The 11,820-nt window shown below is 42.8% G+C and overlaps 1 protein-coding gene across 1 annotated transcript; it reads left to right on the forward strand.

Moving 5' to 3' along the window:
- Positions 1-128: 128 nt before the first annotated feature.
- ALDH5A1 (aldehyde dehydrogenase 5 family member A1) lies at positions 129-10,800 on the forward strand. Its single transcript, XM_074146267.1, has 10 exons — positions 129-446; positions 675-758; positions 1,703-1,873; positions 2,162-2,278; positions 2,702-2,845; positions 3,712-3,855; positions 5,328-5,486; positions 6,832-7,001; positions 7,718-7,776; positions 7,933-10,800. Exons 1-10 carry the CDS (start codon positions 144-146, stop codon positions 8,136-8,138), a joined length of 1,557 nt encoding a protein of 518 aa, XP_074002368.1. The 5' UTR covers positions 129-143; the 3' UTR covers positions 8,139-10,800.
- The last annotated feature ends 1,020 nt before the right edge of the window (positions 10,801-11,820 follow it).

Here is an 11,820-nt window from a genome sequence, read left to right on the forward strand (position 1 = left end):
GCCGACCATGGGGCCCTGCCCGCTAACCCGCCGCCATGCCCCGCCGAGAAGCCGCTTCCGGCCCGGCCCCTGCGCAGCTCCTCCTCCGGGGCGGCGCGGGCGGGCTCGGCCCGGGCCCCGCCGCCTGTCGCCGGTGCGCGGCCATGGCGAGCCTCCTGCCGCGGCAAGCCGCCGCCGCTTGCTGCCGCCGCCGCCTCCTCCTCCCCACGCCGCCCCCGGGTCCGGCGGCGGCGCGGCGCAGCAGCTGGGCTCTGCCCGCCGCCCTGGTGCGCCGGGGCGGCCTGGTGGGCGGCCGCTGGGTGGAGACGGCCGCGGCTTTCCCCGTGCAGGACCCGGCCAGCGGCGAGGAGCTGGGCCGGGTGGCCGACTGCGGGCCGGCCGAGGCGCGGGAGGCCGTGCGGGCCGCGCACGAAGCCGGCGCCGCCTGGGGCCGCCTCCCCGCCAAGGTGAGCGGCCGCGGAAGATGGCGCCCGCCGGGGTGGTGAGGGCGACCGCGGGGCGGGAGGCGGCCGGAGCGGTGGGGTCCGCTCCGGTCCGGTGAGGGCAGCCCGTCCCCCGGCTGGGTTGCGGGCCCGCCCCGGTGGGGGGGGGTCTTGAGGGGCTTGGCTTCCCCCTGGGAGAAGCTCGTCTCGATCGAGCGGGCGGCCCCCGCGGCCGCTTCCTGTCTTCCCCAGGAGAGGAGCCTGCGGCTGCGGCGCTGGTACGAGCTGATGCTGGAGAACAAGGAGGAGCTGGCGAGGATCATCACGGCCGAGAACGTGAGTTGAGCCTTCACGGGACCCCGCCGCGGGGATGCCGGCGTTGGAATAAAACAACACTGTCGTTTTATTAATAGGAACGCACCTTGTGTGCGCTTCACCAGTTAGCCACCGCTTTTTAAAGTTATGACTTAAAAGTTGAGCCTAGCGGACGCGTTGTGGAGTTGCATCGCTCCGTTAGGTTAGTGGGTAACGTTTCAAACCTGTCTCTTTCTGACATTCATACGGTGTGTTATTTCAATGATATTAGTACCCGGCAGTCCAGCAGAAGTCAGACCCACGTGGTGTGCAAAAGCATACGTCAACTTAAACCATGGTTCTTCATGGCAGAAATGAGCATCTTTCATCAGTTTCATCAACATTGCAAAAACTGGAGTACTATTAAAGCTAGTCTCTGAGTTGTATTCGCTCAGTGTGCTTTGGTTTGCATCACAGAGCAGTCTGAGAGCTCGCAGACCGGTGTCCTTTTGGATAAAACCATGCTGGAAGATACTTCAGCAGCACCTCTGTGGTGTCCCGGCTGCTAATGACCATTCGGTCCACGGGGTCAGACCTGCAGGTAGTCCGAGGTCATACTTCCCAAAACAAATGTCCCTGGCATAAACTTGAAACTGTTCTGCCACCATCTGCATCTTAAGAATGGTAATAGCGGATAACTGCAGAGTTGGTAAATAAACGTGCGCTACATTTGCTGTTCCAGTTCCTTGTCCTGGGCAGGTCTGAATCCAGGCACAACATACAACATGTTGACGTTACAATAATGGTGTATTGAAGCTGCACAACTATTGCTGCTGCGATCATAGAATCCTTTTTGGAGATCACAGTGTACATGAGAGGGGGTTATGAAGTACTCTGAAAAGAAGAGAAACTCCGAAATGATTGAATTTGTTTCTGTTGCCTCAGTCTGCCGCTTACGGTGTATCTTCAATCTGATTCAATCGAAGGGGAAGCCTCTGAAAGAAGCACAGGGTGAAATCCTGTATTCTGCCTCCTTTCTGGAGTGGTTTGCGGAGGAAGCTCGCCGGGTGTATGGTGATGTCATTCCAGCATCTGCAAAAGACAGAAGAATCCTGGTGCTGAAGCAGCCAGTAGGAGTGGCGGCTGTTATAACCCCAGTAAGCACAACTGAATTTTTCAAATCATGGAGGTTCTCAGCTCGGCCCACAGCATGGGGCTGGGGCCTTAGGGCTTCTCCAGCCCAGGCAAACACCCCTGTAAAGTTTCATTTCTACCTTGTTCTTCCTGGACTGGCAGTGCCTCTTTGTAGTGCTCACTTAGGACAAAGCACATCACACAGGTCTGTTTAGGTTATCATGTAGTGACAGAAAATGCCAGCTATTTCTGCAAAAACTGGAGGCAAAATTTTCCCAAGTTTGATTGTACTTTTTTTCCTCTCGTCCTAGTGGAATTTCCCCAGCGCCATGATTACCCGGAAGGTTGGTGCAGCTCTGGCAGCTGGCTGTACGGTGGTAGTGAAACCTGCAGAGGACACACCTTTATCAGCATTAGCTCTTGGGGAGGTGAGCTTTCTTCCTAAGTTTTACCTTAGCAGTGGACTGAAGCTGTAAGTGGGGAGTCAGAAGACAACTCTGGCCAGCTTCATACACAAAGAAAGGGCAAACCAGCTGACTCGATGCAGAAGTTTTACTTTAGTAAGAATCTTCGAAAGTAGCCTCCAATATGGTCTAGAGCCTCAAGGAGGACCTGGCCATTTAGCTACACAAAACACCTCTCTGTATTTCCTTTGGTTACTTTGAATGACAGCTTAAACTGGAGCGAAGCCGCTCTCTTGACATGGTTACATCTGTTTCTAGTTGTGCTGTGGTCTTTCGACTTCCGTTGACTTACAGACTGGTTTCTTCAAAACCAAAAAGAAACATTAAGTGACGACTCCTCATACGAAACACACTGATCGTGCACATTCTGTGTTTGTTCTGTTGCAGCTCGCAAACCAGGCTGGAATTCCAGCGGGAGTGTATAACGTTGTTCCATGTTCCAGACAACAGACGCCAGCTGTAGGGGAAGTTCTGTGCACTGATCCATTGGTAGCCAAAATATCTTTTACTGGCTCTACGGCAACAGGAAAGGTATATATATAAGTGCACAGAATATCCTTGAAGATTATTACTGTGGTTATACTGGAAAGGTAGGGGGAAAGTGTGTGCCTTTATATAGAGCTGCCTTCTTTTTTGGCTACTGTACACAGATTGTCCAAATAACTGTGTACTTCTTGCGATACTGCCTATTTATTTTAGTGTCAGTACTTCGCAGAAGGATGCCTGTGTGGAACTTCTGGATAACTGCCCTTTATTAAACTATAATGTGAACAGTTCTGTACAGGATGCTCTTGTTTCGTATCACAGGGTGACAACATACTAATAAGAACACTGAAATTGAGTTTCAAAGCTATATTCAGGAATGGTTCTCTGCAGTTGAGAGAAAGTATCAGAGAAGTGAGGCCCTTGAATCTCTCCTGTCAGCCGTAGTCAATAAGCAATCTTGTCACCATCTCCAATGAAACTAATAAAACTGCATAGTATGGCTAGAAGATGATAGAATTCTATGGAATGGATGGATGCAGAATAAATAAAGTCTGGTATCAAGGCAAATCTTAATCACAAATTCTGTCAGATCTTGGAAAAATTTAGTAAGATTAGTCAAGATTTTTATTACCAAAAAAGAAAAGAACAAGCAAACAAGAGTGACAATATTAGTATATAAATGCCTGACCTGAACTGAGGTTGATGAAAATCCTTCTCTTCGTTATTTCTTTGCCAGAATTTAATCTAAAGACTTTTATGAAGAAAATTGGTCCTTGTTTTTTTGTCATAGGAGAAAACAGATGTTTGGCATTATAGAGAAGATGCAGATTAATTCACTGCCTTCTGTTTGTGGTTCCACAGTTCACATCTGGTAGGGGTACTGATTTCTGTGTCTCCTCTGTTGCCTACAGATACTGCTGAAACACGCAGCTGGGACTGTGAAGCGGGTTTCCATGGAGCTTGGAGGACACGCTCCTTTTATAGTGTTTGACAGCGCCAACGTGGACCGTGCTGTTGCAGGAGCCCTTGCTTCTAAGTACAGAAACTCAGGGCAGGTAAGAATCACCCTTTTGTCCTTGTTTCTGGGAAGCCAAGAGCTGTATGTACTGTTTAAGCGGTAAATAAGCTATTTTATGTAAAAGGAAAGCATAGAACACTTCATTGTGAAGAGAGAGATGCTGGAGTCACACGTAGCTCTGGGCACTCAGGCCAGTTACCAGCAAGTCCGAATAACAACACTGTAAAATCCCACGTACTTTCACAACATACATGGCAGTCAGTAATACCACAGAGAAGGAAGATGTTCACTAGGGCCCTTCACAAGAGCGTGAGAAGTGGTAAGGCATTTTGTCTTATGCTTTGTTGGCATTAAATTAATTGGAGAACTAGAGCTGTGAAAAGAAACCATCCTGTCTCAGATCATATTTTACAACATGTGCCTAGCTATTTCTTAAAACAGTGGTTTCAAGTTCCATGATAAATGTTTCTATCTATAAGATTTTGTGTTCAAGTCTTTTTTTCTCCTACGTGTTCTGCAAGCTGGGAACTGAAATCTGTTAAGACACTCATGGCTACGTTTTTCCACAATGAATAGCTTAAAAGAAGTGATCGACAGGATTCAAGTGTTCATTGCTTCAAATGTATTTTACTTAGAGTCAAAAATTTTTTAAGAGCCTCACTTTCCAGAACAGTCAGCTGAGCAGGGCTGTGTGGAGACTGTTCCAGCCTTGTATTACCTCTGCACGTGAACTTGAAGTTGACGAACTCCAACTTTGGAGAAGCAGCAAATTTTCAGTGGGATTGAGAGGTCATTTGGTTGGGAAAACGTTGCTTGAGCAACACAAGAAGAAAACATAAGACTAATCTTGGGCAGAAAGAAAGGAAGCAAAATAGAATGGAACATGGACAGGGACCACTGGGTGATATGACCCAGCCTGGACAAGATCTAACAGATCTAACAGAAGGTACCTCTGCTGCTGCATAGAAGGATAAAGTAGCTGTTACTTTTCAGAGACTGTAGCAATGAAAATATGATGCAGTCAGAGCAAGGGGATAGCACAAGTAAGTAGGCTACTGAAAGCACTTAAGAACAAATTCCAGGAAAAAAGCAAACTCAATGAAAGAGAAAAAAAGACTCCACACCGACCAAGTGTGATTTGAGGTTCTGCTGCTCAGTCCAGCATTCTGCAGTCTAATTAGAAGGTATTTCTTGCAGCTTCTGGACCTTGTCGATCCATATCTTAGAGTCCCCAGAAACCTTTTCCCAGCGTAAGCGATGTAAATTTAGCAGTGTGGTGCATTTCACACGTGTACTGACAGCTTGTTGAAGTTGTATGTCTAAACTGAGAGGGGTGATGAAAGAAATGGCAAAGCTGGGTAACAGCTTAGGATGCTGGAGAAGAGGCAGAGGACAGATCACTGTAGTAAATCTGATACTGTGGCATGATTTAATTCATCCAGAGTGAATTCATGAATGGACTCAACACAATATAAAGTACTGTTTTTCCTTTTTCATGATTGTTTTCAGACCTGCGTTTGCACAAACCGTTTCCTGGTGCAAAAGGGAATCCACGACGAATTTGTGGAAAAGTTTGCTAAAGCTATAGAGAGAGAACTACACGTCGGAAGTGGATTTGATGCAAAAACTACCCAAGGGCCACTAATAAATGAAAAAGCAGTGGAGAAGGTATAAATAGAAGATTTCATTTTTGACATCTTAATTTCCTTTTTATGATCCACAAAGTAACTTTAGATTTATATTTCACTTTTTTAACACTTTTTTTGTGAGAATGTATTTGCAGTGTGACTGGAAGTGTGTCCTGTCCTCCAACTCCATGTATATATACAGACAAACAGATGTGGCCAGTTAATGTATCATTTCCATTTAAGGGAAAAAGATTCCTCCTTTAGGGGAAGCTGATTTCTCATGATTATTTCCTAGCTGTCCTCAAGAACATTTACTGAAATTGGATACACGATGAGAGTTGTGTGGGGATCCTGCAATTCTGAAGCATTGTGAATGACAAGTTATTTTGAAGAATAGTGCCTCTGTTTGGCAAAAGCTAAGCAGAATGATACATTGAGGTTAAAAATAGTGGAGCTCTGGATGTTGTAATCACCTGAAACCTTACATGCACGGTTTGGGTCTTCTGTTTTGCACGACTTGTGACTCCAAGAAATATTATTTTTTTTAATCACATTAAGTCATGTTTTCTATAATATTTTCACCTTTCCTAAGGTTAAAGTTATTAAATTGTGTGGTTCATACTTTCTAAGATACTGTGGCTCAGTTATATGCAGGCTTGCTTTGAATCCCATTATACTTAAATGCTGGCAGATTCTTTCTGTTTATAAAATAATCGAATATGAAAATATTCAGAGTTTTTTGGGAGACAAAGGAGACAGTACTTTGATTTCTTTCCTTCATGCCTTCCCTTTGTGCAGCGCAAAAGTATAGTGTGTGTGTATCGTATGCATCTATTTATGCAAATAAGCAAGTACTGTATATAGTCGCCTAACTGCCTTTCTGTAACTTCAGAGGACAGTATCCTAGGTGGGGACTGCTACTTCAGTTGTCTTATTACTTTCTTGTCTTTGGATGAATTGTAGATGTCGCCGGTGGAAGACGTTCTTGCCAGTACCATCTTGAAAATTGTCCATTTCTCTTTAAATGACAGTCATGTACTTCTGTTTCCATAGTGCTTGATCACTGATATCAGGTGTACTTTAGTCCTGCAAAAACTTTTTCTCATGTTAGATGTAATCTTTTCATTTCAGCAGAAAAGCTGAATCTTTAATATCTGTGAGTCTGGGGCTGTGCTCGTAATTGATCCCTCTGAAATTACATCAGACTGAGAGAAATAAAAATTCAGGAGAAATTTTAAATAATATTGCAAATAGTCTTCTGCAAAGTATAAACCTCTCTTCAAAATCTTTTATTTAATACTGGAGAGTATTATTTTTTCAGTGGAAAATATGCTATTGTTCACTCCTAAATGGTGACTTTGAGACTCTTGTTTTGCGTACCTCAGGTAGAGAGGCACATCAGCGACGCAGTTTCTCAAGGAGCGTCTGTTGTGACTGGAGGGAAACGACACAGCTTGGGGAAGAATTTCTTTGAGCCAACGTTGCTTAGTAACGTTACAACAAAAATGCTTTGCACTCAAGAGGAGACATTTGGCCCATTAGCACCAGTTATCAAGTAAGATTATTCATTTTCCAGATTAAAAAAACCCACTGAATGATTATTTTGAATAAAGATATTTTTGTATGATCACACAAGTCTTGTAATAAGACTGGGGTACACACGTGAAAACTTACTTTGGATTACGTGGTTCGTTTTGTTTTTCTCTCTCTTGACCTGATTTTAGCACCTCTGCAACTTTTGAAAATTATTTTCTTTTAAATTGCATCAGCAGTTAAGCAAGGGTAAATAGCAGCAAAACCTTGATCGACTTCGTGATTTGTGGTATGAAATAGGAGGCAGGATGTTGCAGTTTGTCATGTGGTTTTCTGATAGAGGATGACTTGGAGGTCTCTTTTCTCCTTAAAACCTTCCCTGCCTCTGTCCAGAGCAATTGGATGCGATTGAAGAAGACACGGTTATCTCTCACAGTTGAGTGCTTGTGTCGTCGGGGAAACTGGTGGGCTAACCCATGTGAAGTAAATGCTTTAGCTACCAGCATCTAGGGAGGATAAAGGCAATCTTAACTACTTAACTGCATTTTAAATTAAGAGAAGTGGTAGAAACTTCTCCATTGTTTCAAAATGAAAATTAAATTAGATGTTTAAAATACATTTTTGGAAAAAAAACCCATCTTGACTTTTTTACTTCTGATAAGGCTGCTTCTGAGCAAGTCAGCAAGATGATAGATGAACTGCAGGCCTCATTTGTATTTTTTCCCTTTATATTGACAGATTTGATACTGAAGCAGAGGCTGTTGCTATAGCAAACGCAGCTAACGTGGGTTTAGCAGGTATGCCTTACTCAGATAAATGTATTTCTGTGGGTTTATGAGCTTTAGTATTACGGGGTGACCATTTTTAATCTCAGTAAATCTCTTTTTCACACTTCTGCAATTGTTCTTCCTGCTTTTAATTTTCATTCCTGTCTCTCTGTGTCTGCACGGCAGGATATTTCTACTCCCAAGATCCAGCTCAAATCTGGAGGGTTGCAGAGCAGCTGGAAGTTGGAATGGTTGGTGTTAATGAAGGCATAATCTCTTCAGCAGAGAGTCCCTTTGGTGGGGTAAAACAGTCTGGCTTAGGGCGAGAAGGTTCAAAATACGGCATCGATGAATACTTAGAAATAAAATATGTCTGCTTTGGAGGCTTATAGAAATCTTCAAAAAGCACAATCCCAACAGCTTGGAAAAAGTGCTGTAGTTTTAAATAAGCTTTTTGAACCAGAAATACGTATGAATGCAACTTCTACCTTCTTTACAACTAAGCAACCCTGTTATGTATGTGTAGAGATATTGACAGTGTTCTGTGCTGCCATATGTTTTTACATGTTCTTTAATTATGCATTCAGTTTTTCAGCAATGTGATCACAGTTGCCCATCAATTTTAGTAAGGAGTAGGGAAGAATGCATGTATTATTCTTGGGCTACTCCGGTGTAACTGGGAGGGCTTGGACACTTGTGCATAATGAAAATAAATCATAAGGCAAGGGGAAACCAGACTACCATTTTCTGCTGCTTCTAATGGTTCCGTGTGGATGTGTGAGGCTTTGGGGATGGCAGTCTCCCTTTAGAATTTTGTGTAAATACATTGTCTAATGTGGTTATGTGACCTTCTTTTAGAAGCAGACGTCTCTTTCTATTTTTTTTTTTTTTTTTTTAAGTTGTGGGAGAATCTGTTGCTTATGAAAGGTGAGGAATTGCTTTTAGCTACAGGTAGGCACCCGTGCAGGCAAATGGGCAGCTTTTTCAGTGCACATTAATGCTGGCTGCAGCGCTGCCACCTGCTCCGCAAACAGCTGTAATCTGTGCCCAACAGCCTGCACACCTGGGATCAAATATGGCCCTTTGATGTTTGTGAGCCCCAGCAGTCCTGGGAACAGGACATTCCAGGACAAGAAGTTGCTGGCCTAGTGAGTAGCAGGAGGAAGATAGGAGGCTTACTTGCAGGAATAACTTGCAGAATTGTAAGGGGATGCTCTTAAGGGCTGTGTGACAGAAGTAGAAGTAGTGACGCGATGATATAAACTCCCTTCCATGAAAAGAATGTGACTGTCCTTGGGTAGAAGCACAGTCACTGATGTAAATGTTTGTCAGTGTCTAAAGGAGCGTTACTCACCACCTCCAAAGAACACGAGCAGTAAGATGGTTCCATTGCTGTGGGGTCTGTGCCTTGAATTGGCTTTGTGGTTACACAGGTGAACATCCATTAGGGAGGAAGTTTTAAAAACCTCTGAACTTGGCTAACTTGTCACCTAATGAAGATTTAAGTAGAAGTGATTAGGGGTGAGACTTCTACACATCACCTTGCTATCTTGTCATCTTCAAGAGATGAGGTAAAGCTTCCTTAATACAAAATAAACATTGCTGTTTAAACATTATTTTAATGGCAGTCAAAAAAAGCACTTTAAAAAAACATGCAATGTTAATTTGGCAAATAAATTGCCCCTGAGAGGCTAAGGTGAACAAAATTTGTTTTCTGCATTGGTTAACTTTATTTGGTGAGCCTTTACCCATTAACTATTAAAAATAAATAAATAGAAGAAGGGAACAGAGCTCTTCTTCCTATACGCTAATGAATGTAGCCTATGAAATGGGATATTTTAAGATATTTTATCCAATCAGGCAAAGAGGTACCAGGTAACACAAGATTTAGGGGGAGGGAGGGAAAGGGGCGGGGGGGAAGAAAAGGCAGCAAGACACAACTGAGTTTCATGGGTTTTTTTTAAAGCGCACATAAGGTAGCATTGACTGCTACTTAGTATTTCTCAATGTTTTTTATGGTTGTATTTGTGTTACACTTGAGACCAGGTGGGTCTGAAGTACATTGTCAGTAGTGTATGTATGTGCATCGTGCCAACAGAAGGGTGGTTAAAGGACACTTACTGCCCTTCCAGTAATTTCCAATGCACCAAAAATGCATATTTAAGATAGTGAGGATTTAATACCGATACCATTTGCAGCATATGTGCTTGTCAAGAACAAAAAAAAAAGATGGCCTAGTTCTACTAGTTTTCAGCAACTTTTTTATAGGCAACTTCTACGCTTAACGCTATTGAATGCACAGACTGTCTGAATTTGGGGAATACAGTGATGTGGAAGAAAAAGCTGTTTGCCAGCCTTGGCTGCCAATATATGTCTGTTTCTTACTGGAAAGAGTAACTAGGTAGAAGAAGGTCATACCTTGTTGCCTGGGTACCCTAATACAGTGATGCAGGCACACTGAGTTATTGCACAGATTTAAAATATGCCTGCCTGTGAACTGCAGTATAAGGTCAAAATTAAAGTAATATCTCATTTACTGCTGTATGACAGCACAGTCTTGAATGTTGGTGTATTTCTTGGGACAGTGAAGATGGAGGATAATTTTTTTAACCTGCCGCTCCATTTATTGCAAATTTGTTGATCTGATGCATCGATGCATTTAAAATCATGATGTCTTTTCTGAGAAACAGCACTGTTAAAATTAATGAGTAAATGTTTACTTCTTTCCTAGCAAATAATACTTTTTACTATGCCTGATAACAAGCACAAACCATAATTAAAGATAAGGTATGTAATAAACTTTAAAAATACCTGTTTAGATGGGATGGTGGTTGGATTCCAGCATAGTATCCTTGTGTCAGTAAGGTCTACATCAGTGAAGCACAGAATAATCTTAAAAGTTTTCTTCATAGCAAAAGCTGTGATTCTTCAGCAGAAGATATACTTGAATTCTCACACCTCAGTTACGTTGATTACACTTGTGATAGTTTAGCAATTTCTGGATATTAAAACTGTGATGGAATAATGTTTCCAATTAATAACTTCTGTGAAAGCACTGGATTGTGTGGTTCATTACCTTATTCAGTGTTGAGCTGACAAGCTGACAGCAGCCACGTTGAGTTCAGCCTCTGAGTTGCACAGAATTTTTTGTTCTGCTGGCTTCAGCACTGGAAGGAGAGACACTTCTTTGCATCCGCATGTTCATGAGGTTTAAGATTTTGGTTACTCCAATTACAGTTCCTTGAATCTAAATCAAATAGTTGAGACTACTTTGACATACTCATTTGCCATCAGTCATTTTGTGTGCAAGTCTTTTATGCTGAATCAAACATTTTACCACAAGATATAGGCTTTGTGGATCCAGAGTGCCTTTCCCTGCTTTCAGGATATGATTACTTGCATAATTCTTTACTTGATTTATTAAGATTTAACTTAGATTTTTTGGAAGCTGTTTTATTTCCATTTAGTATAGTTTTGAAGCCTCAGAAACCGTCTTCTAATTTCCAACCTTAGTCACGGCCAATTTGCATTTTATTTTCTTATGTTACTCTTTAAACAGCTGTTGTTTGACCCCCCACTGCCTGTCCTCTCTGTGTAATAAACCCTTAAGAAACTCTGTTTACCTTTTCTACTACATATTAACATTTTTAGCTTAAACAGGCAGAAATTATCTCCGACTACAGCGCACAAGGTTTTTTTGGCAACTCACTCTAGGTAGTTTGTCCATTGGTATGCTAAGCCGGCAGTTACCTTGGGTGGGTGCTCACAGTAAGTAGGCTCTTGATGCTGGTAACACCAATACCAGTGAAGATGGACAATCAGTCTTACTGATAAGTATATCAAGCCTGACTAATACCTAGTACTCAATTTTGTTTACAGTGGCTGGCAGATTGCACTTCGTTATCTCTTGTCACCAAGATCAAGAAATGTTTAAAGCAGGCTAGCGTTCTGCAGCCTTTCCATCTCCCAGACACCAGTGTTTTTAGACACATTTCACGCTTTTATCATTCATTGTGCTTTTATGGTTAAGTCACAGAACACAAACAGAAGTTTTTACTGTTCTAAATCAATCGG

The sequence above is a fragment of the Numenius arquata genome, chromosome 4, assembly GCF_964106895.1.
Source record: "Numenius arquata chromosome 4, bNumArq3.hap1.1, whole genome shotgun sequence".
NCBI lineage: Eukaryota > Metazoa > Chordata > Aves > Charadriiformes > Scolopacidae > Numenius > Numenius arquata.

Coding starts and splice junctions, on each gene's coding strand:
- ALDH5A1 (XM_074146267.1), top strand. CDS start 144: ATGGCGAGCCTCCTGCCGCGGCAAGCCGCCGCCGCTTGCTGCCGCCGC. Junction 759..1,702: donor GGATCATCACGGCCGAGAAC/GTGAGTTGAGCC, acceptor ATTCAATCGAAG/GGGAAGCCTCTGAAAGAAGC. Junction 1,874..2,161: donor TGGCGGCTGTTATAACCCCA/GTAAGCACAACT, acceptor CTCTCGTCCTAG/TGGAATTTCCCCAGCGCCAT.